This window comes from Nannobrachium achirus, assembly GCF_963921795.1.
Source record: "Nannobrachium achirus genome assembly, chromosome: 1".
NCBI classification, from domain to species: Eukaryota; Metazoa; Chordata; class Actinopteri; order Myctophiformes; family Myctophidae; genus Nannobrachium; species Nannobrachium achirus.
Genome location: NC_137810.1, coordinates 8263246 through 8290990, shown reverse-complemented (window position 1 = coordinate 8290990; position 27745 = coordinate 8263246). Strand labels below are relative to the sequence as shown.

The 27745-nt window shown below is 42.9% G+C and overlaps 1 protein-coding gene across 1 annotated transcript; it reads right to left on the bottom strand.

Annotated features, from left to right (window-relative positions):
* On the bottom strand, positions 1 to 22974 carry LOC308281181 (scavenger receptor cysteine-rich type 1 protein M130-like). Its single transcript, XM_080721297.1, has 18 exons — positions 22787 to 22974; positions 19898 to 20578; positions 18518 to 18800; positions 18289 to 18434; positions 16579 to 16890; positions 15219 to 15527; positions 14456 to 14578; positions 11390 to 11509; positions 6105 to 6410; positions 5430 to 5735; positions 4983 to 5279; positions 4252 to 4563; positions 3549 to 3860; positions 2838 to 3134; positions 2357 to 2662; positions 1969 to 2265; positions 1210 to 1370; positions 1 to 389 (listed from the first exon to the last, which is right to left on the bottom strand). The coding sequence occupies exons 1-18, from the start codon at positions 22836 to 22838 to the stop codon at positions 231 to 233; spliced, it is 4779 nt and encodes a 1592-aa protein (XP_080577423.1). The 5' UTR covers positions 22839 to 22974; the 3' UTR covers positions 1 to 230.
* Between the last annotated feature and the right edge of the window lie 4771 nt (positions 22975 to 27745).

The window sequence follows — 27745 nt, the reverse complement described above, 5'->3', positions numbered from 1 at the left end:
AGCAACAACACGCCCACGGACACACCTCCATGCGCAAATAAAGGAGTCGGCATAATGAGCATAATTTTGGGTATAGTGTGCCCAAAATAACATTTAGGGATCCTCACCCTAAACCCATAATTAGTGGGTAGCGGGTGACATAGAATTAGAATAGAGCCCAACGTGTTAACAAAACTGATTTGAATGGGAATGGCAGCTTTTGAGTACAGTACTGAAGTAAATGTGTGTTGTTATCGTCCACCACTGATGAGTGATTTATGTGATGACGTGAGAAGAACTTCTTCTTCTTCTTCTTCTTCTTCTTCCTGGTGTCCTGCTGCCTCTTGATCCAGACGGTTAAAGGAAACCATCTCAGTGGTTATCTCTCCTGCACGCTGCCCTCTGGTGGCCTGGAGGAACACAGCAGCACCAATGTTTAACTTACAGGATCACTAACCTCGCGTGGAAAGCCTGGTTTTCGTTCTAAACCGAGCCGAGTGATCCAGTCTATTAATAAAAGATAAATAAAAGAAATGCATTCTGGTTGTCCCTTCCTGTTGGTGCTGCATTGTTTTTTGTTCCCCTACGATAATACGAATCAATCAGTTTAGTCACAGTGAGAGTTAGAATAAAAGATGGATATAGGCCAACCAAACTGTTGTTCTGCCACACAAAACTACTCATATCCGCTGAATATCCGTGAAAAGGAGTTGATCCCAGTTTATACAATATGGATATTTCAAGAAAAATAAATAAATCCGATAATGTTATAGCAGGATCATCATTTTATATAATACAGAATTATTACATCTTTTCATTTTATTACATGTCAAATTAGTAGTGTGGTTGCCCAACTGTTGGGCAACACATCATAGTCCCAGAGAAACTTTATTTAATAACTAGGGTAACTTTTCTGCTGCCATTGGAAATTGATGGAATCAATGGGAATGGGAATCAATAGGGAATCAATGGGAGTGGGAATCAATAGGAAATCAATTGGTCGAGCTTCACTTGAGAGTTAGCTTGCTGCAGAATATACTGTAGTCACGTCAGCAACCACACTCGCAATTTCCCAGAATTGCACCTTTCTAGTTATTATTATTATTATTATTAATAAAAAAGCGACGTTGTAACGTGATGTTTGCATGTTATAACGTGATAATGACAACTGCTGTTTTCATACGGATGCATGTAAACGATCAGGTGAATCAGCTGAAATCTCTGCAGTACCTTCCTATTGGCCCTGCGACGCTTGAGGATGATGATGATGACGATGAAGAGCATGACCAGAAGCAGCACTGTGAGTGTAGCTGTGATGACGTTGGACGTCACATTAGAGGCTGTGAGATCTGCAAGCTCAGGGTGCGACGCGTTGTGCGCTGGTAGATGGGCTGTTTTTGAAAAGCAAAGTGGCAAATATATGTTTTTTTATAATCATTAGTAAATAGAAAATGAAAATGGAACATGATACACAAGTAAATGAAAGTACAGTACTTGAGTAAATGTGCTTAGTTACTTAACTCCACATTTGAATATTAAATTATATGATACACTAAATATACTAAGTTGAATAAATACCCTTTGTTTAGCGGTTTTCAATAATTACTTTTCACACAATCAAAGTTTTTATGGTCATGATTAAAATAATTGTTATAAATATGTTTGTAAATCTCTATGGGAAAAATGAATGACTGGTTTCTTTGTGGCACCAGTAAAACGCCCACTGCTATGCCCTATTCTGAGCAAAATCTACAATCTACAAGCTCACAAAGTCTTGTGTTGTGACCTTGTAGATTGCTTGTTTACTGGAGAAAAGGGAGGGGGCAGGTCGGTACGTGGGCAGGTGGGTAGATTGATTGATTGATTGATTGATTGATTGATTGATTGATTGATTGATTGATTGATTGATCGATTGATCAATTGAACAATTGATTGGTTAGGAAAGTAAAGTTTCATATACCGGTAGTTGTTAAACACTTTGTTTGTTACCTGAACAGATCACCTCCATTCTCTTAGTGGAAGTAAAATACTGCTTTGTTCCACACTCCCTCACTGCAGACTCAGATCCAACACAGAATGCATGAACCAACCACACAGGTTCATGTGCAAAATCAGAGGTCCTTTCTGTTGAAACAGCAGAGCCGCAGTCCAGCTGTCGGCACACTACAGATGATGACTTCTGGTTCCAGTGAGTGCCATCCACGGGTCTCCACTCTCCCTGGTATTTCATCTCCAGTCTACCAGTACAGTGACTGGTTCCTCCCACCAACCTGACATAATCCGGCTCTGTAAAGAGACAATAGATTTACCAGCGAAATGTAATAACTCTGTCATTATAAAATAATAATCCAAACCTAAAGAGTGCTGTGTCTTTTACCTGAGCAGGTGAGTCCAACAGTCTTGTCAGGCGAGCAGGTGTTTCTAGTTGAGCCTGAGGTTGCACAGTCCATGAGAACAGACTCACTGCCTTCACAATGGAACTCTTTGGGCCACATTGGAGCCTCCACCTCTCCATAGAGCGCCCCCTGGAGGACTGACGGAGCCCCACAGCCAAGCTCCCTACAGAGCACCTCTGCATCCTGCTGGTCAAAGTCAACTTCACACACCGAGACCCACAAGTTATTAGACTTCACCTCCACTCTGCCTGAACACACACCAGCCCCATTCACCAACCTCACTGACTCTGGAGAGAGAGAGAGAGAGAGAGAGAGAGAGAGAGAGAGAGAGAGAGAGAGAGAGAGAGAGAGAGAGAGAGAGCATAGAACATGCAAGGGCGTTAGATCCATTTATTGAAACGCTACAATTTACTGATGTGTGAAGGTTTCAAATCTGTAGACAGATAGCCCATTGTTTGTTACCTGAACAGGTCACATTCAGTCTGTCAGTAGAAGTGGCATACTTCTTTGTTCCACACTCCGTCGGTGAAGACTCGTCACATTCAGATGTGGTCCACCACACAGGTTGAGGAGGTGTATCCCTAGCACCGGAAGTCCACTCTGTTGACAGAGCAGAGCCACAGTCCATCTGTCTACACACTACAGAAGATGAGCTGTGGCTCCAGTGAGACAGACCGTCCGCTGGTCTCCACTTTCCCTGGTGTTTCAGCATCAGTGTACCAGTACAGCCACCGGTGTCCAACCTGACATCACTAGACCCTGTGAAGAAACAATGAAACAACATAATATTAAGCCCAGATCTGGGAAGAATGCCCATATATCGACATACTGTGTCAGTCTCATGTGGTCTATGACATCAAACTTCTATGATGCCAGTCACCAAAAATACATTAGGGAACAATTCAAGGTTTAAAAAATGAACCAAAAGGCTAATTATCATCATCAACATCAGTCTACCTTATATGACAATACAACCCTTCAGGAGTCTCTCAATTAATCGAGAGTCTCTTTCAATTGATTGATTGATTGATTGATTGATTGATTGATTGATTGCAGAGGACACTGTAAAAGTGTATAGCTACCCTACGTAACGTGGTTTGGACCTGGATTTGAACTCAGATCTCCAATGCAATGCTTTGGACGCTAATTGATAGTAGAGAAATTGTTTGTTACCTGAACATATCACCTCATGTTTCTTAGTGGAAGTAGACGGATTTGGATTTCGGTCGCCAGAGCTTCCACACCACCTCAGTGAAGACTCAGATCCGACACAGGAAGCTCTAATCAACCACACAGGTTGATTTGTAGAAACAACGGTGGTTTGTATTGAAACAACAGTGCCACAGTCGAGCTGTCTACACAGTACAGACGCTGACTTCTTGTTCCAACTCGGATAATTAGCTGGTCTCCACTCTCTCCCGTGATCCACCTCCAACATACCAGTACAGTGACTGATTCCTCCCACCAACCTGAAACCATCATGTGCTGTAAAGAGATTTCACTGTTTTAAAGAAAACATGTAAATTATCATTATCATTATTATTATTATTATTTCCCGTCAATAGCCTTAAAAATAAACTGGTACCAGTGTCAGAGCGGGGCTTACTAACTTTACATTTTTAGTGGTAAAAAACCCAAAGAATGAGCGGGTTGGCCAATGATCTGTGGGTCGGCAGTTCAAATCCTGGCTCCTCCTGTCCACATGCCGAAGAGTCCTTGAGCAAGACTCCACCATCGGTGTATGAATGTGTGTGTGAATGGGTGAATGTAAAGCATAATCTATGTAAAGCGCCTTGGATAAAGGCGCTATATAAATGCACCATTTACCATTTACCATTTAGTAGTACAAATATATAGATTACTGACAAAGTTTTACCTGAACAGGTCAACTGCAGTCTGGAGGAAGAGGTAACAGACTCCACTGGACCACACTTCGTCACTGAAGACTCAGATCCAACACACGGAGACGTAATCTTCCAACCAGGTTGAGCTGTAGACTCAGTCCATTTTGTTGAAACAGCAGGGCCACATTCCATCTGTCTACACACTAGAGATGGTGACTTCTGGTCCCAGTAAGACAATCCATCCACTGGTTTCCACTCTCTCTGGTGCTTCATCTCCAGTGTACCGGTACAGAGCTGATCACTGGGCAGCCCACTGGTTACTCCCACCAACCTGACATCAGACTCTGTACAGAGTCAACAGAACAAGCTTTACAAATAGTCTTTGATTGTAAAATAATAATCAGCAATGATATGAATGTGTATAGAGAGTTTATGCTTTAGAGAATACACCTGTATTTATCCACTAAGGTGATACATCCATAGCCAATTTGAGGGCATATTTAACACACACACACACACACACACACACACACACACACACACACACACACACACACACACACACACACACACACACACACACACACACACACACACACACACACAAGAGAGAAAATCCCATAAACAGACAGAGGTAAATATGAATAATGTAACATTAAAAGGACTCGAGTGCTCCAGTACCTTCTGTGGTTCAGAAGAGTCCCAGTGGCTGTTTTTAAGACTATAGATACATTACTGACATTACCGGTATTTGCTATGGTACCTGAGGCTGAACAGACGACTTTTACTCTGTCCTCGCTGAGACTAGACGTCATTGTTGCACACTCCAACAGTGAAGACTCAGAACCAACACAGGAAATAGATGAGATAGTCCACACAGTTTGAAGAGAACCAGAACGCTTTGCTACTGAAACAGCAGAGTCACAGTCCAGCTGTCGACAAACCACAGATGATATCTTCTCGTGCAAGAACGTTGCTGGTCTCCACACACCCTGGTGTTTCACCTCCAGTATACCAGTACAGTTATTGTTTCCTTCGACCAACCTGACTTTTTCGGATACTTTAAAGAGACAAGATAGTAAGCAGTGAAAACGGACTGTTTGGCTCAGTGGCTCAAGTAAAAGACAAACTATACTTTTATATTGTTGTTATTCTATAATTAGTATTATTACACTATCATAGGCAATACTACAAAAGTGTAGTTTGTTACCTGAGCAGATGAGTCCAACAGTCTTGTCAGGAGAGCAGGTGTTTCTAGTTGAGTGTGAGGTTCCACAGTCCAGGAGAACAGACTCATTGCCTTTACACTGGAACTCTTTGGTCCACATTGGAGCCTCCATTTCTCCATAGAGCGCCCCCTGGAGGACTGAAGGAGCCCCACAGCCAAGCTCCCTACAGAGCACCTCTGCATCCTGACGGTCAAAATCATCTTCACACACCGAGACCCACGACTGATCAGACTTCACCTCCACTCTGCCTGAACACAAACCAGTCCCATTCACCAACCTCACAGACTCTGGAGAGAGAGAGAGAGAAAGAGAGAGAGAGAGTGTGTGATGTGTCAAATTATTAACACATCACAGACATTACCCCTGTAATGTGTCTCTAAAATATATAAATAATAGGGGAATAGAAATACCCCAAAAGAGGAATCATCATTGATAATTAAATACAACAATTAATAAACAAACAAAACTGTGGCAATCATCATCATCATCATCATCATCATCATCATCGTCGTCGTCGTCATCATCATCATCGTCATCTACATTATCAGAGCGATGGATGAATAGACAGACAGACAGACAGACAGACAGACAGACAGACAGACAGACAGACAGACAGACAACGGGTAATGGCCATTGTTGAAGTCATTGTTTGTTACCTGAACAGGTCACGACCAGACTGTACTGGTAACTGTTAGACCTCCATGCTCCACACTCCCCCAGTGAAGATTCAGATCCATCACAGGATGATATACTATCCCATACATATGGATTGGGTGACAACGATAATGATGACGATGAAACTGTTGAAACAGCAGATCCACAGTCCAGCTGTCTACACACTACAGATGATAACTTCATGTTCCAGCGATTCTTTCCAGCTGGTCTCCACATTCCCTGGTGTTTCACCTCCACTACACCAGTACAGTTACCGATTCCTCCCACCAACCTGACATCATTAGGCTCTGTACAGAGACAAAACAAATGTTAATCATCCAAATGTGTCTTGCCCACAAGAAAAGGATGAGCATGTCCACATTTTCACAGGGCATTAGTGTTGCGAAGTCTTTTTTTTTAAGTAAAGGTTTAGAGCATAAGTCGATATCGCCTAAAAGAATGAAAGATTTTCTCAAGATTGATGCAGTGCACAGTGTGTAGTTTGCAGTGTGGTTTGTATTTTAATCTTCACTTTTAGATAGAGCAGCAGATAACTATAGATGTGCCATTTCAAAACTTCACATGCCCTGCCATTGGTAAGACAGTAGATTTTCAGAAAACGTTGCCAGACCTGCCAACCCTGGCAAATTTTTTTGAGTACTCATGCGCGGGCACTTCGTGCCCGCGCGGCACCCGCAGCGCCCGCGCAGCGCCCGCGGTGCAATTTTTGTTGTTTTCCCGCACAAAACAGCGTATATTTTGGGGGGTTCCATGCACCTTTTTGGGTGGGACCTTTACAGTTATGTTAACAAAATTTCACACTGTGTAGCACATTGCATGTCTTGACTTACACTAATAGGAGGCGGCAAGATGTTAGAACAACCTTTTAAATAAAAATGCCATTTGGTCTGGAGAAAAAGTAGGCTAGTATTACCAGGCAATACAGTAATGTTGCTTTGGCAATATTGTTGACAAATCTTTAATAAAATATACTAACTGCACTTGCTCAGAGTTAGTTAACAATAGACTCGCAAAACAGTCACCAGTGACTTCAGGAATGAACATACATCAATATAATCCTGTTATTCAAATTGCAAAATAGCTTTTCATTGTAGGCTATTTACCTGTGTCTTTGTTAATTGAGCAGCCTAAATAAAACCATATTTCTGTGCATGATTTGCATGAAGTTGAAGGTATTCAACTCATGTAGGTTTCTATTGCATTCATTAATTGATATATAGGCCTACATTGTGTATAGATCACATACAGCCTAGTCTGTATATTCTTTATAGGCTGCAGGCTACTCATTGTTGATAGACCATTAATGTCTTCATATATTCAAAGGTGATAAATAATTTGTTCACTGTTAATGTGTTTGACAATACACATGGGCCTAATTCATTCATTCATACTCATTTAGAGATAAAGTGGAACAGGCAGCCCAGTATGTTATCCAATCATGGCCAATGTATGCTTCAGTTCATTGTACTAAGCCCTGGGTCACACGTTTTGACTGGTTGCTCGCTGCAACACCGTCGTATGACGAATTACAACACGGCGGGGCCGGATCTAGGCATAGGCAAGGGGGGGCAATGCCCCCCTAAATGCCCTGTCTGCCCCACCAAACATGATGGCATGCAAAAATCAAAAATCGGCCGGTATGATATCAAACCGGCCGCATCGGTGACCGGACGGTCACTGACATAAATTCCGGTGCACAGCATGATGCTCTGGACTAATTTAAACATTAGCAAATAGCAGCCAGTCTACTTATGGCAGCCTACAACAGAAACAGATGATGCTGATTACCTTTGCAATGTAAGGATATATTCCATAATCCTGTGTCAATGTAGTCTCAAAGAAGAAGGAAAAAAAAAAAAGCATCGCAAGGCTTTCCTGCCTCCAGTCCAGACGGTCCATGCAGAAGAAGTTTACTTTCACTTTCATTTAACAGAAAGCAACAGCATTGCAAAAACTGTTGCAAGCGACAGAAAAAGCCATCCTATAAATGTCCCTTTATTTTAGCCAGTTACAAAGGAAACCACCTCCCGTTTCTCTGTTGTTGGAAAAAAAAGTCAGTTCACTTTGCGTGGTGTCATGTGTGTCTGTCCACACGCTGGATTAATTAATGCATGTCCAGGTGAAGCCTGTTAAAGGTCGTTATAGTATCCTCCGATAGTTTCACAAAGTACATTAAGCAACAGAAATTTATTATGTAACATTTTAAGTCCCTTACAGAGGTTTTACAACCCAAAACAACAGGAACAGCCAGGGTCATGAGGTAATATTTTGCCCTTAAATATTTGAAAGGAAGGAATAGACTAGAGTCAGACTACTGTGACACAAGGTAAATTTCTCACCTTGAAGACAATGAATGCAACCTTATTTATTTTAGCTTTTAAGACAATCGTTTTGCTTGTTAAAAAATATTTATTCAATAATAATATTATTAATATTTGAAATAAATGATCTCAATATGTATACCAATAATTTTAAAATAAAGGTTTTGCCTTAATCATGCAGCTCTAACAGTGACACAGACAGAAGCAATGGCACAGCAATTATACAATATATACAGTATGTATTTTTTAACTTTAGGCCTTACAGTGAATGATCAGCTGGCATCAATATTATATCCATATCATATTAGACTGGATATTGTCTGTGATTTTGGATATTGTACTTTTGTGATTGATTTGGCATTATAGTGTTCTTCTAGCTTATTGGTACTCAAATTGAAGTATGTCTTGTAGGCCTACTTGGCCTGAAAAAAGGGTATTGGAGCAACCCTATTTTCTAGTTCATAGCTAAAGAAATCGGTATCAGAAAATCGGTTTTGGCAGGTCAGACCTTCATAAAACCGGTCGATCGGTACGGTACCGGCCAATAATTTTGCAATCAGTCCATCTCTACTAAGAGACAGAGAGAGATAGGTGTAAGACCTGTTGTTTGTAATGCGTGTTATAGGTATAAGTGTGCCAAAATGCTTTGTTTTTTATGCATTTCGGGTGTTTTAGGGGGTTTGATCCCCCCCCCCCCATTTTTTTCCGCCCACGCCTCACGGCGTGGGCTGGAGGTGACCCCCCTATCATTTCTTGCTGCCCCACCTACTACTAAAGGCTAGATCCGGCCTTGCAACACGGGCTTCATACACAACACCACAGCTCCAGGCGGACCGCAGCCGCTCGTTGTTTTGTTTCACCAGCGTTGCAAGATAGGTTTAGGTTAGGCATAGTACGAGATTTCACCAATTCTCGCCCTCGTGGCTGCTATGACATGTGAATTCACCTCAGAGGAGGGTTTTAAAAGTTTATTATTAGCCTACCTGTTAAGACTCGCGTTGGCAGCACACCACGGCCATTCTCCGTAGTATCTTCTTTATAAATTAATCTGATTAATATCGCCGCTATGTGAAATCCGAGCTATAACGCGTCGCTGTGAGATGTGTGCATGCTGAAACTAAACCAAAACCTTCTTCTTATAACTCGTCTATGACCAAAACAAACTCCGTCCGCGGCCATTCGGTTAAATTCTTCTTCTACCGACAAAATGAGCATCGCTTCGGTTCTAGTGCTCCGCAGCGCCATGCACCCCATTCACACACCATTCATGTGGTGCCTGGGAGAACTACACGGCATGGAGCAAAAATGTTCAAGGGAACGCGAGACACAACACAACGCAGAATGTGTTATGTGTTACCATCGGTTACCATCCCCCGAACCAAAAATGCGTAGCCGTTAGAGGAGTTTGCGTACCTGCGTACAGAGACCTAAAATGCGTGCTAAATACGCAAAATGCGTACAGGTTGGCAGGTCTGCGTTGCTTGTAGACCAGTAAGACTCCCTAAATCGGGAGTCAAGCGACCTTCAGGTCGCATACACAAACTTTAGAAGGCAATGGTAGCCAATCAGGAGGGAATATGGGGAATGGGACAGATCCATGTTGATGACATGACTTTAGAGATACTGTGTACCGCTTTGCGTGATTTTAGGGCAAAATATGTAGGAGCAGTGTCCAAAAATGTGTTTTGCAAGAATAAGAACAAGAAATTATTTATAATGAATATTTATATGAATATTTTCCTCACTATAATTATCTCAGAGGAAAGATATTGTACTCTTACTCCTCTATAATGATATGAAAACTTTGTCAATTCTAATAATTACACAATAACCACTACAGCCCAACATATTACAGATCTACAAGTTCACAATGCATTGCATCCAACTTGTAGATCGGCCATAAAAATATTATTTTATATATTTTGAACTGGTTAAAAGGGACATTGTGCTGCATAATGAGTAGTGTTGTAGTACTCGAGTCAAAGACTCGTCTCGAGTCAGGACTCGAGTCCAATTTTTTACTGACTCGGTCTCGTCTCGGTCTCGCCCTTAATTTGACTTGGACTCGTCTCGGTCTCGGACCATTTGACTCGGGACTCGCCCCCCACCGAGGGGTAGGGGGCGTTAATGGGAAGAAAAAAAGGAAAAATAAAACAAAAACAAACAAAAAATATTGTTTTCTGCAGCCTACCTATCAAAAAAAATGGACTCGCCTCCCATTGGTCTCGGACTCGACTCGGACTCGCCTCCCATTGGTCTCGGACTCGACTCGGACTCGACCCCCTACCAGGGGCTCTTGACTCGGACTCGACTCGGACTCAAACCCCATATGACTTGGACTTGACTTGGACTCGCTTTAGGTGGAATAGTGTCATTCATATCAATTAGCCTTTTGCAAAACCCCTCCCCCTACTGTGATGACTGGACCACAGCGTAGCAAAACACTGCCCCCAGCAAGTTGGACCCTCTCTCCCATTGGAACCCATGTTATTTAGCCTTATTTCAGATGATGATTAGCGATATTAATATCAAGAACATTTATATTACAATAACTGTGGACAGGTGATGAGAATTAGCACGTGTGCTATAATCAATTATATCAATGCATCTGGTTTGTCCAATGTAATTGTGATGTCCATGACAAATAAATAAAACATAACATAACATAACGCCATGCTGAAACGCTGCTGCTGGTGGACCTGCAGCAGTGATTTAGGTACCCAGAACGTTTGAAGGGAGCATTTTTTTTAATCGTTTTCCGAAGCCAAAATCTGCTTTGGACTGCAGGCTGTGGATAAAGTTGTGTCCATCTGGCTGACCACACAAACAGCTAAATCTTTCGGGAATTACTACGTTTGAAGCTCAAGAGACCATCCCAGAGCATCAAATAATGTATAAATGAATAGAGATCAACCAAAGTGTTGAAAATCAATATATGAACTCACCACAGTTGAACTCGTCACTGTTGTCCCCACAGTTGTTGACGCTATCACATCTCCTGGACGTGGGGAGGCACACGTGGTTGTGACATCGGAATGACCTGGTGGGCGGGCACTGGAACGTTGCTGTGGGGGAGAGAGAGAGAGAGAGAGAGAGAGAGAGAGAGAGAGAGAGAGAGAGGAGAGAGAGAGAGAGAGAGAGAGAGAGAGAGAGAGAGAGAGAGAGATTAGTCAGGGGATATTACCTTATTTTGAAACCCACGGAAGCCACAAACTTGTCCATGATGTGGAAATTCACTCATTCAGAAAGGAAACAATATGCAAGTAATCAGTGTAGCCTCCCTGTGGTTTATATTCTCAACACTTACATTCTAGCAGCATTATGGGCAGGTGAACATGACGTCCTGCACGAATCATTGAGTCATTTCAAATGTGAGAGTATAACAGCAAAGTTAAAGAATCAAATAATTGCGACCGTCAGGTCGCACATACTATCAAAACCTCCACAAACTGTGAGTCAGTCAGTCAGTCAGTCCGTCCGTCCGTCCGTCCGTCCGTCCGTCAGTCTGTCTGTCTGTCACACCTCACACGTCACACTATTGCCCTGCTCATATCTCCGCAACCGTTGCCCCGATCCATGCCAAATTTTGCACACACACTCCTTGCCTGCCAAACTCCTTGCCTCCCTGGGGGACCCCCAGATGTAAAAAATGACCAATTGTGCAAAAATGACCAAATGACCACCCCAACGGGGCTGCTCACGGGGAATTCCCGGGGACCACCGACTCCTGGTGCTCCAGAACGGATGCCAAAGTGGTGGCGCCCCCAGTGGAGGACCCCCTCCACTGCAGCTCACATAACATGCCGTAACTCGGGCTAGGAGCGTCCGGGAGAGCCGGGGCCGGTACCTATTCGTCCGCCAAGGCAACGCGGAGACCCCACCCCTCATTTCTCACATGGCCCTCTTCTAGCGCCACCATGAGGCCGATTCTTGCAAAACACATTTTTGGACACTGCTCCTACAGATTTTGCCCTAAAATCACACAAATCGGTACACACTATGTCTACACTCATGTCATCAACATGGATCTGTCCCATATAGCGCCACCATCAGGCCGATTTTTTCAAACACATTTTTGGACACTGCTCCTACAGATTTTCCCCTAAAATCACGCAAATCGGTACACAGTATGTCTACACTCATCTCATCAATATGGATGTCCCATATAGCGCCACCATCAGGCCGATTTTTTTAACCACATTTTTGGACACTGCTCCTACACATTTTGCCCTAAAATCACGCTGCGACCTGACGGTCGCTTATCTCCCGATTAGGGAGTCTTACTGGTATTCAAACGTGTAGTGTAGTCTACAGTATGAGAAGACGCATTGACCTTGAATATGTTTTTAATTGAATTGCAGTTCAAACCTTTGGTTAAATCTCTCTCAAGGATTGCTGTCCTGCCTGCCCAATTGCCCAGTCTTTTGTTGAGCAATATCAGTCGCCTAAACAACTTCAGTGCTCTTAAACAGATATGTGCTGTTTGCGACGGCACCACAGTATGGACACTTCTGGAGTCGTTGGGAGACGATTTGCTGCCCGTCCATCTATCGTTAAGCAGGGACGTTGTTGTGTGCAAGAGCTCACTTGGGCAGGCAGATGCCTTGCCTCTACAGTGGCTACGCTTCTGGTGGCGGACCGGTGTAAATTCCCCAGGGAAGACAGCGTTGCCAGATGGGAAATGTTGAATTATCGTACCCGAGGCTTGAAATTATCGTATTTGACAGAAATCTATCGAACACAGCCAAAAGTTAGAAATCACACGTGTAAAGAAGTAATTTCACCAAAAAATGCATATTTAGTGTAAGAAACAACCTTGTTTGAGACTACTACGTGACAAAAACACATATGCTACATGGAGGTGGGAAACGTCCTGGAGCTTATACAAACTAGTAAGACACCTCAGGGTGACATGCGACTTCTTGACTATCTGGCCAACCACAGTGTTTCTCTGACGATTCTAGTTGTTATCATTCTGGGGGGAGTTTGTTCATGTTTTTGTGAGGGTATCAACCCTAGGAGACACGGGGAAACACACAGAAAGGCCCTATTGCCAACCCCATCGAGGGTGTGAGCGATGGGGCCTAAACATGGAAATGTGGAGAACACTATATATGGAGATAGTCCAGTCCATCATGTCATAATGGGACTACCGTCATAGACAGTAGCCATTGTTAGGCCGGAGTCAATGGCTGTGTCTATGACGGTAGTTCCATATGACATATTGGACTAGACTATCTCCATATATAGTGTTATCCACATCTCCATGTTAGGACTCATATATGGGCATAAAAAGTATGTCATGTGACATCACTTCCTGTACAGACAGTCAGCCATTGACTCCGGATTAACAATGGCTACTGTCTATGACGGTAGTCCCATGACATATTGGACTAGACTATCTCCATATATAGTGTTATCCACATCTCCATGTTTAGACAGCCAATGACTCTGGCCTAACAATGGCTACTTTCTATGACGGTAGTCCCATATGACATGATGGACTGGACTATCTCCATATATAGTGTTATCCACATTTCGTGTAGCCGCCCTGTACAGGAAGTGATGTCACAACTCGCTGACATCACACTGACATCACAGAGGATACGGAAGGACGGTCACGAGGATACGGAAGGAAGGAAGGAAGGAAGGAAGGAAGGACACTCAAGCGACACGATTCTTCAGAGTATATGCGACCTTCGGTCGCAATAAAAAGCCTGAAACTGGACTGGAAAGATGTGACTGGTGTTTTTAATGCCTCCAATTACAGATCTAGGGTCAGATTGACTGATTTCCGGACACTTCTTGGGAAGCCATAACAGACCACAGATCAGCAGCCAGGGAATCTAGTAAATTCAAGCTCTTTTTGTCGATATGCCGAAATTTTCATACATTTGGGCATTTTTGGAATAATGGATCGTACATCGTACAGAGGGTCAAATTATCGTACAAATAAGATAATTATCGTACATTACATCTGGCAACACTGATCAGAGAGGTGTTTTACTCACCACATTCCAAAGGGTTCTCGTCAGAGTTGTCTCCACAGTCGTCCTTCCCGTCGCACTTCAAGGCCAGAGGCTTACAGACGGTGTTGTTACACCTGAACTGGTTCGGGATGCAGTGTCGACCCTCTGAGAAAGGACATAGAAGGACATGGTGGTTTATCTATCACTGACACTGGATCACTTTTTTTAAATATACAAATACCAGTAAGACTCCCTAATCGGGAGATAAGCGACCGTCAGGTCGCAGCGTGATTTTAGGGCAAAATGTGTAGGAGCAGTGTCCAAAAATGTGTTTGAAAAAATCGGCCTGATGGTGGCGCTATATGGGACAGATCCATGTTGATGAGATGAGTGAAGACATACTGTGTACCGATTTGCGTGATTTTAGCGCAAAATCTGTAGGAGCAGTGTCGAAAAATGTGTTTTAAAAAATTGGCCTGAAGGTGGCGCTAAATGGGACAGATCCATGTTGATGACATGAGTGTAGAGCAAGTGTGTACCTCATGGTGGCGCAAGAAGAGGGCCATGTGAGAAGTGGAGGTTGTGGTTTGGCAGGCAAGGAGTGTGTCTGCAGAATTTGGCATGGATCGGGCCGGGGGAACGGTTGCGGAGATATGAGCAGGGCAAAAGTGTGACATGTGACATGTGACTGACAGACTGACTGACAGACAGACAGACTAACAGACAGACAGACTGACTGACAGCCGGTGGAGGTTTTGATAGTAATATACTAATTTGAAATGAGAGATATGACATCCATTCGTACCTGTACAGATCACACTAGCATCCTCATCATGACTACAGTCGTGTACACCAAATCCACTGTGTCGGCACTGAGTTAGAGACGCTTCACTTCCTGAACAATGCACGCCATCCATCCAGATGGAACCAGTCCCTGGGCCAAAACGGGCACCTGTAGGAGCATCCTGTGCCGTCCCACAGCTCAGCTCTCTGCAAACCACCTCAGCATCGCTCCGTTCCCAGCTGTCATCACAGACTGTTCCCCATTTGTTGTTGTGATAGATCTCCACCCTGCCAGAGCACCGTCCACTACCACCCACCAGCCTCACTGAACCTGAACATGAAAGGGAAAAAAAAGTGAAGTGAGCGGAGCAAGTGCAGAAACAACCAGACTGAGGCAGAAGAGCTAAATGCAAGGGTATTTAATAAGAATTAAACAGGAGACATATGGAGGCAAACTGGGAAACTGAACTGGGAAAAACGAAACTAAATGACTATAGATGCAGATCAAGAAACAGAGAAACTCACAGTTGACAGTAACTAAGGGCGGATTCACACTGCGGTCCGATTGATTCAAACTGTTCCTGAAATAGTTGCCTGGTCCCTGCTGGCAAGCATAATACATACATTTAGCTTAGTCCACTAGTGCATAGTGGTACCGAAAAGGAGTAGGCTGAAGCCAAGGCTTATTTTGCCTATACCATTTTTGCAGAATGAAATAAAAAGTTTTAAAATCAAAACGTAGTATCACAGTTTCCAAAAGTGATTTAACCAAACAGAAGAAAACTTCAGACAATTTGATAAATAAGTAAATCAACGCAAACAATGTTTTAGCAGAAACTGGGGAAATAATAATAATATTGAAAATAACAACAACAGATGACACAATCCTTGTTATTTTCATCCTAGCAGCAGCTTTGCCACCTCACGTTGCAGCACACCTTTGACAAGGATGCAACAAGCAGACTACCTCTCGGAGGTGGTCTTGGGTACGGTGCGGTGATGCGTAGCCTTCACACGACACTATCACAACATCTGCCAAGCAGTCTCAAGTGTGCACCCGAGACCGCAGTGTGAATCCGTCCTAATAAACTGACAAGGGGCAAACTCAAACTCAGGACTTAAATATACAAAGGTGAACTCAAACAAAGACAGATCAACCCAGGGACTGTCTGGGAGACTAACAGGACATAGGTGGAGAAAACTAACAATTACAGAGAGGTAAGACAAGACAGGTAACGACAAGTAGGCAAAAACAGGAAACACGTGTTGAAAATACATAAATAAAGTCACTGCAGATATGTATACATCCAGAGTTTTTTTTTAACACATTTCTTTCACCCAGTGCCAATTGAAATGAGAGATATGACATCCATTCTTCTTACCTGTACAGATCACACCAGCGTCCTCACCATGACCACAGTGGTGTTCACCAAATCCACTGTGTGGGCACTGAGTTAGAGACGTTTCACTTCCTGAACAACGCACGTCATCCATCCAGATGGAACCATTCCCTGGGCCAAAACGGGCACCTGTAGCAGGAGCATCCTGTGCCGTCCCACAGATCAGCTCTCTGCAAACCACCTCAGCATCTTTCTGGTCCCAGCTGTCATCACAGACCGTTCCCCAGCTGTTGTTGTGATAGATCTCCACCCTGCCAGAGCACCGTCCACTACCACCCACCAGCCTCACTGAACCTGAACATGAAAGAATTAAAATAAATATCACACCCAGTGTGAAGTGAGTAGAGCTTTTTATTATGAGTTCATTTCATTAAGTGTCCCATAAACTTTATGAGCCAAGTGTAGACATACTGTACATACGTGGGGTGTAACAATATAGTAACTGAATCAAAATATCTATTTTAATTTGCAACAATCTACTATATTGATATGCAAACAGCAAAAAGTACCATTTGGCTTTGTATCTTATCATTTTGCAATGCAAATAATCTGTATCGTTCCCAGGCCAGTTTTGCGATATAATCCCTCCATCTGGTCTTTGGTCTGCCACGAGGTCTCCTCCCAGTGGGACGTGCATCAAGAATCTTCCTAGGAAGGCGCTTGGGAGGCATCCGTACCAGATACCCTCAGGTGACTGAACTTCTCACCCTATCTCCAGCCACCCGTCTGAGAAAATTCGTTTTGGCCGCTTGTACCTGCGACCTTATACTTTCGTTCATGACCCACACTTCCTGACCATAAGTGAGAGTAGGAACGAAGATTTCTTGGTAGACAGAGAGTTTTGCCTTCCCGGCTCAACTCTTTTTTCAGTGCGATTTAGCACTGCAGTCTGCAGTCTGCGGTCTGCTCCGATCCTCCGGCTGATCTCCTTCTCCGTCTCCCCTTTCTCTCATCCGTGAACAAGACCTCAATTTTATCAATTTTAAATCATTGACAGATGAAAGTCTGAATGATACATAGTCAACGCAAATCTGCCCTCCATCCCCTCAGTACCCACATATCTGACCAAACATCTCCAAAAAGTTAGCAACACCCACAGCCACAACACCAGAGGGAGCGTACACAATGATCTGAAAACACAAACCCATAAGACAAATATGGGGAAATTCTCCTTCTACATCACTGCCACCCAGGTGTGGAATTCCTTAACTACCTCCCTTAAAACAGGAGGCCAGAGAAGGAGGTAGTTATCACTTCTCACCTAGACAGGCGAGAAGTGAGCACCCCCCCCCCCCCCCCCCCACACACACACACACACACACACACACACACACACACACACACACACACACACACACACACACACACCTTAGCCCCACCCCCTTGTTTCCCCTACCCTGTACATATAGTGTTTTTATAACTGCAATATTATTGAACGTTTTCTTTGCTTGCTATTTGTTATGTCCATGAATTAAATACAGAGGGCTTCCAACATAAAAAAGACAGTTTAACATCTTATTTGGGATGTTCCTTTTAGGCAGGGTGTTTAACTGTATTTGTACTGTACTACATTTTATTTTATTGACTACACTTGTACAGTTCTCCATTTTTGTCTAATGAAATAATCAATCAATCAATCAATCAATCAATCAAACTGCTAACTGTGATATTATGTTGCAGATTAGTACCTACCAGAACCATCACCATAAACCTCTACTTCGGCCAGAGTCAGGAATTCCCTCCTGTCAGGAATCACAATGTTGACATAGCGACCTGTCATCCCTCCGCAGTTGTAGGTTTCGGTGAGTCCAGGTCCGATATTCTGGATCACAGCACACCTGGGAATCAAATATGGTACTTACAAGTGGCTCTGGATAAGGGTGTCTGCTAAAAGACTACAGCGACATTGAAATGAACGTACCTGTTGTTGCCGTTTCCATTGTCGCTCAGTGAATCTCCAATGCGGATCTCAGCTCCATTGAGTCTGTGAGCACAACAGTCCTTCCTGTTGGTTATTTTGACGTAGTTGACTCTGTAGGCCGTTTGGAGGTCCACTCTCCACCAGGGTCTATAATCATCCTGTGTGTGCGTACAGGACCCCTGGTACCAGTCGCTTGCACGGTTCCCATCAATAGCCTTTTCAGGCCTTCCGACCCCATATAGAGATGACTGTGTAGCAACTCCAGCTCTTGCCCAATTCGTCCCTTGAAAGAAGCATGAAAAACCAACAATCAGTGTGAATATCATCAACTATGTCAATACGTTATCGCCATCACATTGATACGTCTCATCTCCAAAGAGCAATGTTCAAAAGATTTAGAAGAAGAAAAGAATCGTGTACATCTTTTGTTCTCTGCTGTTTCTATTCAACGGTTACACATGTCTTGATAATTCAGTTCACTGACTGTATGTGTCAAATACAGAAAGAAAAAGTGATCTGCTATTTTAAAAGTGTCTGCCGCTTTTTTATATTATTGGTCACAAATAATTTGTAAAACTGAAAATACAGAAATAGAAAACAAAACATTTGTGTCATAATTCAAAAACATACAGTACATTTATCACAATAAGCAACTGTAGTATTTGTTCTAGTTAAATTCAAAGAATTCAAATTACACAAATAATTATTACAGATCTTAAACTTAAAACCATAAGCTTTAAGGGCCAGATCTAAACAAATAAACACAACTTGAACTTGACTTATCCTGTCCAAGACTTGAGAGAAAATGCTGGTCTGAACTGAACTGGCTCAGAAAGTAAGATAATCCCTAATCAACCCACCTGGTGAGCCTGACCAACACAACATTACCTGTTAGGCTAAGGCACATACCACACACAACACTACAAGGAAGACACAGACAGCACAACAACTATTACACTATTACAATTATTTCACTATTACAATTATTGACATATTACACTGTTACACTAAAGTCGTGAACATTTGTGCACATCTATTGAATGTATTTGTAACTCAAATTTTGTTCTGGGGGTCCCTGGAACTAAATATTTTGATTCCGGGTTCCATGGCCACATTTTGGGGGTCCTTGATATGAATGTTTTTATTTTTTTTTATTTCATTATAATCTTATTTTGATCACAATACCTAATTACTGAATGTCAAGTCTCCAAGTTTTCCACTCATTTCATGTCTGTGGCAAAAAAAAAGAAAATAACCACAAGACATCATGGCGATGCACTGACCCCTGAGCTCTGAGGGTATGGACAATATACCGATGTACATACACACAACGCCAGATATAGGAGCGCGGTTAGCAGCACTCAAAAGGAACAGGTGTACCTGTAGGTGGTGCAGGTGGTGTAGGTGGTGTAGATGGTGCAGGTGGTGCAGGTGGTGATGGTGATGCAGATGGTGCAGGTGGAGTAGATGGTGTGGATGGTGTGGGTGGTGTAGATGGTGCAAGCGGTGCAGGTGGTGTGGATCTCGCAGGTGGTGATGGTGATGCAGATGGTGCAGGTGGTGTGGATCTCGCAGGTGGTGATGGTGACACAGATGGTGCCGGTGGTGCAGGTGGTGATGGTGATGCAGATGGTGCAGGTGGAGTAGATGGTGCAGGTGGTGCAGGTGGTGTGGATGGTGTGGGTGGTGTGGGTGGTGTAGATGGTGCAAGCGGTGCAGGTGGTGTGGATCTCGCAGGTGGTGATGGTGACGCAGATGGTGCAGGTGGAGTAGATGGTGTGGATGGTGTGGATGGTGTGGGTGGTGTGGGTGGTGTGGGTGGTGTAGATGGTGCAAGCGGTGCAGGTGGTGTGGATCTCGCAGGTGGTGATGGTGATGCAGATGCAGGTGATGCAGATGGTGCAGGTGGTGTGGATCTCGCAGGTGGTGATGGTGACACAGATGGTGCAGGTGGAGTAGATGGTGCAGGTGTTGTAGATAGTGTGGATGGGACCTCCTGTGATGAGTTGGCCAGTGAAGGGTTCCATTGGAGCTGGATTGGAGGCTGAGTTCCCCTGCACTCTGGCCATGGAGAGAGAAAACAAAACCATATGAGCCGTACCACTCATAGACGATAACAAAATATCTTTCTCCATTGAAGTGGATGAGAGTGAATGGTAGCGTCCAAACCACAATGATAACGCCAACATAATTGATGCGAACGCCGACATATCGTTATCGCTATCTTTATCGCGCCTGGTGGGAATGACGCTTGGAACACACACATCCTTATTTCCAACTCCTCATCCTCACTCATAGTCCATGGGCCATACGAGATGTCGCTCTCGGAAAGGTGACAAAGGTTACTTAGCATTTTTGAGAAGCTCTATATCTGTAGATTATATTTTGGTATGATAACCCTTCCTGAGTCACAGCTAAATTGGTGTTATCAGCTGCTAACATTTGTGTCCCATTAACTTTACTATACAGGGGAAAAACATGCTAAAATAATAACAATCTGTTTAAGTAGCATATGAGGGGTCAAACTATGTTTTTCTCATGATTCTGAATCCACTGCAAGCATGTGTTTTGCACGAAAAACATTCCTTGGGCTAAAAATGGCCCCCACAAAACTGTGAAAAGTGATGACTCGTCAATTTTCATCACTAAACCATAGTTTTGTGGGGCCGTTTTTAGCCAAAGGAATGTTTTTCATGCAAAACACACGCTTGTGAATGGGTGAATGTAATGCACATTGTAAAGCGCTTTGGATAAAAGCGCTATATAAATGCACCATTTACCATTTACCATTTTGCAATGGATTCAGAATCATGAAAAAACCCTATTTTGACCCCTCATATGCTACTTAAAGCAGATTAATCTCCCGTTAACTGTATAGTAAAGTAAATGGGACCAACTTTAGCAGATAACACCAATGTAGCTGTGAATCAGGAAGGGTTATCATACCAAAATATAATCTGCAGATATAGAGCTTCTCAAAAATGCTAAGTAACCTTTGTCACCTTTCCGAGAGTGACATCTCGTATGGCCCATGGACTATCAGTAACTTTAAACATTGAGAGCCCGCCTGATTAACCAAGCCTCTACACTTGCTTCTTCCATAACCCTTAAGTTCTGTTCAGATTCACTACACCTTCGTTCTGTTCGGGTCATTTTGACCCGGGGGATATTTGGTTAAAAAAAAACAACACTAATATACATTTTAACTTAACAAATCATCATGATACTTTGACTTTGACTCAATACCAAACAATTCATATGATATATATGGTAAATGTTTGCATTTTTGCTTTGCTATATCACATTAAACACTGAAAGAGCTAGGCGTTTTTACTGATTTAGCTGAAATTAGTGTAAAAAAACTACTTTATTTAATACTGGGCAATATTGCTCATGCTTATAGGAAAAAAAATCAGACAATGTTTTTATGAACTTTATTTTTTTTTCAACATGCCCATTAATTGAATACTTGTGGTTCAAGAACAGGACATCATTCTCACATAGAGCTGAACACACATGTGATGTGAACACACATGAACGTCTCATATGAATAGACACTTGAACGTATACACTAGGCCAGAGGTTTTCCGGAGGGTTCGGAATGGGGCTTCGGAAGGGGGGTGTTAGAAGTGGGGGTGACTGTGTGTCTGTGTTTTGGCATAATACTGTGTATTTCTGTGCATCTGTGCTTCCGGGTCAAAATGACCCGAACAGCACTTAAGGTTCAAAAAATATGAGGGGGGTGTAGCATGGGTGTAGTGCAAAAATATTTTTTTTACATGTTCATCTCAGAAGAATCTTTAAGGCCAGTGAGTTTCAGGTGGAAAAATTTTAAACTTCTACATTTTTTTTCCAAATGAAAATGTAAAACGGGTCAAAATGACCCGAACAGAACTTAAGGGATAATGTAGCCCACTCCTGCACACTTTAGAAGCCAATGGAATATGATAAATCTCACAGATTCTTCTTGATCGCATGACTATAGAAACAATGGGTACAGATTTCCATGAGGCTTGGACAAAATCTGTAGGAGTAACATAAAGAAAATGTTTGGCAAAAGTTGGCCTCCTGGTGGCACTATAATAGACCAGTGAGATTCTCACCGATCTCTCCAACGGTGCCGCAAGCACCCGGACCACGCACACGGACAGACAGACGGACGGACGGACGGACGGACGGGCAGACAGGCAAAAATATAGTCTCAGGACGAATTTGTACAGACAAAATAATCAATCATACTCTAAAAACATTAAATTGAAAGAGTCTTACCTTTTGGTGAAAGTGTGAGTCCAAGGATGAGTATGATGATGATGAGATGCATTTTATTGGACAGAGAGTTCCAAATGACACCCTGGACAGAACACTTACAGCTTTTATTATGTCTGTGAAGGGGATGTGGTGTCTGTGGTGGACTATAGTCTAATTGATGATGACTGCTGGGAACTGTTTATTTTTAACTGTTAAAATAAATAATGTAGACAAAACATTACCGGTAAGGTTGCGGGATAAATGCACTGTTGTGACATCAGCTCACTGGTTTAGTAATACAAATCTAGGCTGTGGACGTTTGTTCATTGATCACAGCAGGTTAATGATTAATGTTATTACCACGCAGCTCTTACCAGAAATCACACACAATGTGTCCATATACAGTATGGTGCATCCGGTGCTGGAGTTCAGAAACAGGCTTGCAAAATCATACTTGGCCGGAGATACTCAGGATACACAGAGGCTCTCCGCACCCTCACATTGTGCACCCTGGCAGAGAGGCACACCCAACTGTGTCTGACGACCTGGACACTCCACCATGCAAAACTGAGAGATACAAGAAATCACGAATCCCATTCATGTGCAGACTCTTAAAGGGGAAGACCACCCATTTTCAATATTGTACTGTGTCATTAATATACCTTAGAGGAGTTGTGTGGAAATAGAAAAAAAGTTCCCCCCCTTCTGTGTTGCCTAGAACTGGAGGATTGATTTTGGGGTTTGTATTGTAAAGTACAATGTGTGAGTTGTAATAAAGATAGATATAATTGTAATATATAGTTGTAATAAAGATAGATAATAAACTATTATTAAGAGGATGAGGCTCTGAAAAGGGGGTCACACACACCGTGTACTTTATGCGCATCAAACCCATAAAGTTTATGGGTTTGTTGTGTTTGTTATTTTGCCCTGCAGGCTCGCCCAGGTTCACTTATAAGTTCTGACTGTTGTGTTTACTTGTGTTACAAATAGTGTAAATATAATTGAGTTACACAGTGAGTCTATCACAATGGGTTCACCTTACCTGATTATGTGTGAGGTGCAGCAAGTGCGGTAACGACTAATATAACGCATTACTTAAAAACAAAATCGGGAATATATTATTAAAATGATACCATCGTTACTGCGTTACTTCATGCGTTACCAACCAGGGTCCCGTCGTCCCGTTTTGAGCCAATATGGTATGCATTGTTGTCGTGGGACCCAGGTTATACCTCCTGTTGGGCCCTAGACCTGATGTTGTGAACCAGCGGTTTAGCTCCTATCAATTCCAGATCTTATCAGGCCACAACTGTTGGAGTGTAGTGTGGAGGTGATTTATTGTCTTTGTTTGTGTTTTGAATATACAGTATATTTAAAATTCAGTCAGTCAGTCCGTCCGTCAGTCTGTCTGTCACACCTCACACGTCACACTATTGCCCTGCTCATATCTCCGCAACCGTTGCCCCGATCCATGCCAAATTTTGCACACACACTCCTTGCCTGCCAAACTACCCGGAGCTCCAGGGACCCCCAGGTCCCTGGGGGACCCCCAAATGTAAAAAAAAGATTTTTTCAAACACATTTTTGTACACTGCTCCTACAGATTTTGCCCTAAAATCACGCAAATCGGTACACAGTATGTCTACACTCATCTCATCAATATGGATGTCACATATAGCGCCACCATCAGGCCGATTTTTTGAACCACATTTTTGGACACTGCTCCTACACATTTTGCCCTAAAATCACGCTGCGACCTGACGGTCGCTTATCTCCCGATTAGGGAGTCTTACTGGTTATATTTGAGGCTGGATCTGTGAAATTAAGACTTTCCGGAAGCAACAAGGGAATCTTAGTCAAGTTCATGCTGTCATAACGTTGAAGTGAGATGCAGGAACAATCTTTTTGAGATGGGAGATGACGTGCCACGAAGAGCCCAGGGTTCGACTCGTCCCTGGACCCCCGTTTACTGTATGTGGCATCATGCACTCTTTTCAGACTTTTGACACATTTCCTTGTCGCTTTGCAGCTGGGTCTGACTCCCCTCTGGGCAGCACCTTGAATGGCCTGTCACTGTCTGCCCAGAGTCATCAATATGTCCTTACACACACACTGTGTAAGGACATATTGATGCCCGGGGTCATCAATATGTCCTTACACAGACACCGTCTGCCCGGGGTCATCAATATGTCTGTACACAGACAGATGTGTCGATTGGCAAATTTTAGATTTAGTTTTTACACACCATTATAATGTTCTTATAAGATCCAATTACTGAATGTCAGTCTCCGTATTGTCTTTCCAAACAGGCGGTACAATTTACAATTTAGGCATTTGGCAGACATTCTTTAGTCCAGAGCAATTTATAATAGCAAAGTAATAGCCTACACATCAATACATCAAATGCATAGAAATAGTAATCTAAGAAAAACGTAGGTAGACCAAGCCAGTGCCATAACCAGGGTTTAGAACATACACAGGTCATTGATGGGGGGGCTCGTGCGCACAACGCCCGTGCGAAAATTCGGGTTTTGTACGGTTTTATCCTGTTGTTTTAATGGGTTTCTACAGTTTATTCTTTACCTAAATGTAACACAAACATAAACAAAAGAAGTGCAAAACGGGTGCTCCTTTTTCTAGACACCATGAGCATATTCTATGATTTATTTAGGCCTACTTATTTTGCAGCACAGGACATTATAGTCAAACGGCATCAACATGTCAATGTCAATCATTTTGCAACAATTAAGTATATTTACTTGAGTACTCTCGAGTCGAGAGTGTGCTTCAGCTGATCTGCAACCAACAACTAACTACTGTATGCGGTCATGTATGTGCTCATCCCTTATTGCCCCAAAGTCACAGTGTTCTAATAAATCATAAAGAGCTCTGATAAACATTTCAACTTTCTCACCGCGCGCTCATGGATCATATTTCGTTTGAGGTAAAAGTACTCGTCGTCGTATTTTCCCAACACAACGTGGAACTTCTTCTGATCATCCCCTGACAACGTGAATGACTTGGAAATGTTTTCAGCCTCCGGTCCGGGCCCACAGCGTACCGGTACATCAGGGAACTGACCTGAACTTCGCCATCCTCCTTGTTCAGTTTCGTCGCCAGACGATAACGCTGTTTACAGTCTCCTTATTCATTCATTTCAGGGCAAAGAGACTAGGACGCGTACGGCATGCAGCCGTAGGACATTGGAAAAAATGATCCTTGAACAGAGTTTATTGACAAAACGTTGTTCATTATAAAGACATGTAGCGGTGCAATATTGCACCTGTTTAGTTACGGTGATGATGTCAGTCATCTCCAATTTGGGAATTGTTTCAGCATGCGGTTGTTACCATGGTGGCGACCGTCTGTCATTCAATGTTATATGAGATACTTCAATGGTTTCCTGTGTAAATAAGCCAAGTGCTTTCTAGGATCTCCTTTTAGTTGACCTTGTACCAGTTAACTGTACCGTCATGAAACTGTACCTTTTCCTATGCAAACTTCTAATAAAGTCTTCAATCAATCAAACACTGTTTAGTATCAGTGATATCAGGATGCAGACAGACGACAGACAGACAGACAGACAGACAGACAGACAGACAGACAGACAGACAGACAGACAGACAGACAGACAGACAGACATTTGGTAAATTAATAGATAGATGTCATGTGAAGCAATGACTAAAACTAAGGCTAAATGTATTGCACATGTTGTCAACAAATAGACTAATATCTTGAGGGACAGCGAATGCATTTATTGCCGCGGCTGTTGTCGGCAGGTCCGGCGACGCCGCGGCAGACGCCGGTGCCGGGAAGTGTATTCGCTCCTTCTGAATATCTTAGGGAGAAGAGATCCAATAGAACTAAAGGTCAAGTCATTTTAAAGTAGCACATCTACAAGCTCAGAAGGCGCCACAGCGCAAGCTTGTCAATTAGTGTAAAAAATATGGCATCATGATGATATCAAGGCCTGCCAATTATTATTATTATTTTTTTTTTGACAAAATCAACTGTAGATGTAGTCAACTAAATCTAATGATATTTAGTCGACTAAAGCAGGGGTTCCAAAACTTTTTTGTGTCAGGGCACCCCATAAATATTGTTTTAATCCGAGGCACCCCTACATTATAATTTACACTCCCAGCACCTTATATTTATAGCATATCGTCGTTGTCGGGTGGAAACCTTGCATGTCCAAAACCGTTCGTTTTGTATTTATCATCTATAAAATGTACTAAACTAGTTAAAACAGCAGATCTACAAGCAGTGCTTGTAGATCGGCTGTTTTCACTAGTTTTGTGCGACAGTCTTGTATGATGAAGCAGGGTTTTACTTTACCAAAAGACGTACACATTTGTAACTTGGAGATATGAGGTTTCTGCCCGACATTGACCATATTTTAGTGATTATGTTGTGAGGAAACCGTTGAGATAATAGCCATTTTGTTAGAACTGACTGAAAACAACTTTGTACTTCAAGTTTAAAATGATACTAAATATTTTTTCAAGTGTCCAAATAAATTCCAAATATTATCAAATTATCTCGTGGCACCCCTGGAATGCCGTCACGGCACCCCAGGGTGCCCCATCACCCACTTTGAAAACCCCTGGACTAAAGACTCACACTAAAACATTTCATATGACTGAAACTAAATGGAAATGTATTCAAAAGACTATGATTAAAACTAAATCTAAATTTGCCGTTAGAATCAACACTGATTCCATCGCGGTCCCGAGGGTTTGATTAGCGTGACGTCATCAACGTTCGAGCACTGACGTTATAAAGGAGGTCGTCGGGGACAACAGACGTTCAAAGAACGTAAGCCATGAACAAAGGCCGGAGGATACCGGGGACAGGGGTGCAGACCCACAACCGGCAAAACATGGAGGAGCGCCTCAAGACGATGGAGGAGATCAACAACAAGAACATCGTCAAGATGCAACAGAGCCACCGCATCCAGTCCAAGGTGTACGAGAA

What these genes read in the sequence shown, in the direction of transcription:
- LOC308281181 (XM_080721297.1), bottom strand. Translation starts at nt 22,838, where the DNA reads ATGCATCTCATCATCATCATACTCATCCTTGGACTCACACTTTCACCA. An exon ending in ACTCACACTTTCACCAAAAG is followed by an intron (nt 20,579 to 22,786) that starts GTAAGACTCTTT and finishes CTCCATGGCCAG; the next exon opens with AGTGCAGGGGAACTCAGCCT. An exon ending in ACCACCTGCACCACCTACAG is followed by an intron (nt 18,801 to 19,897) that starts GTACACCTGTTC and finishes GCTTCTTTCAAG; the next exon opens with GGACGAATTGGGCAAGAGCT.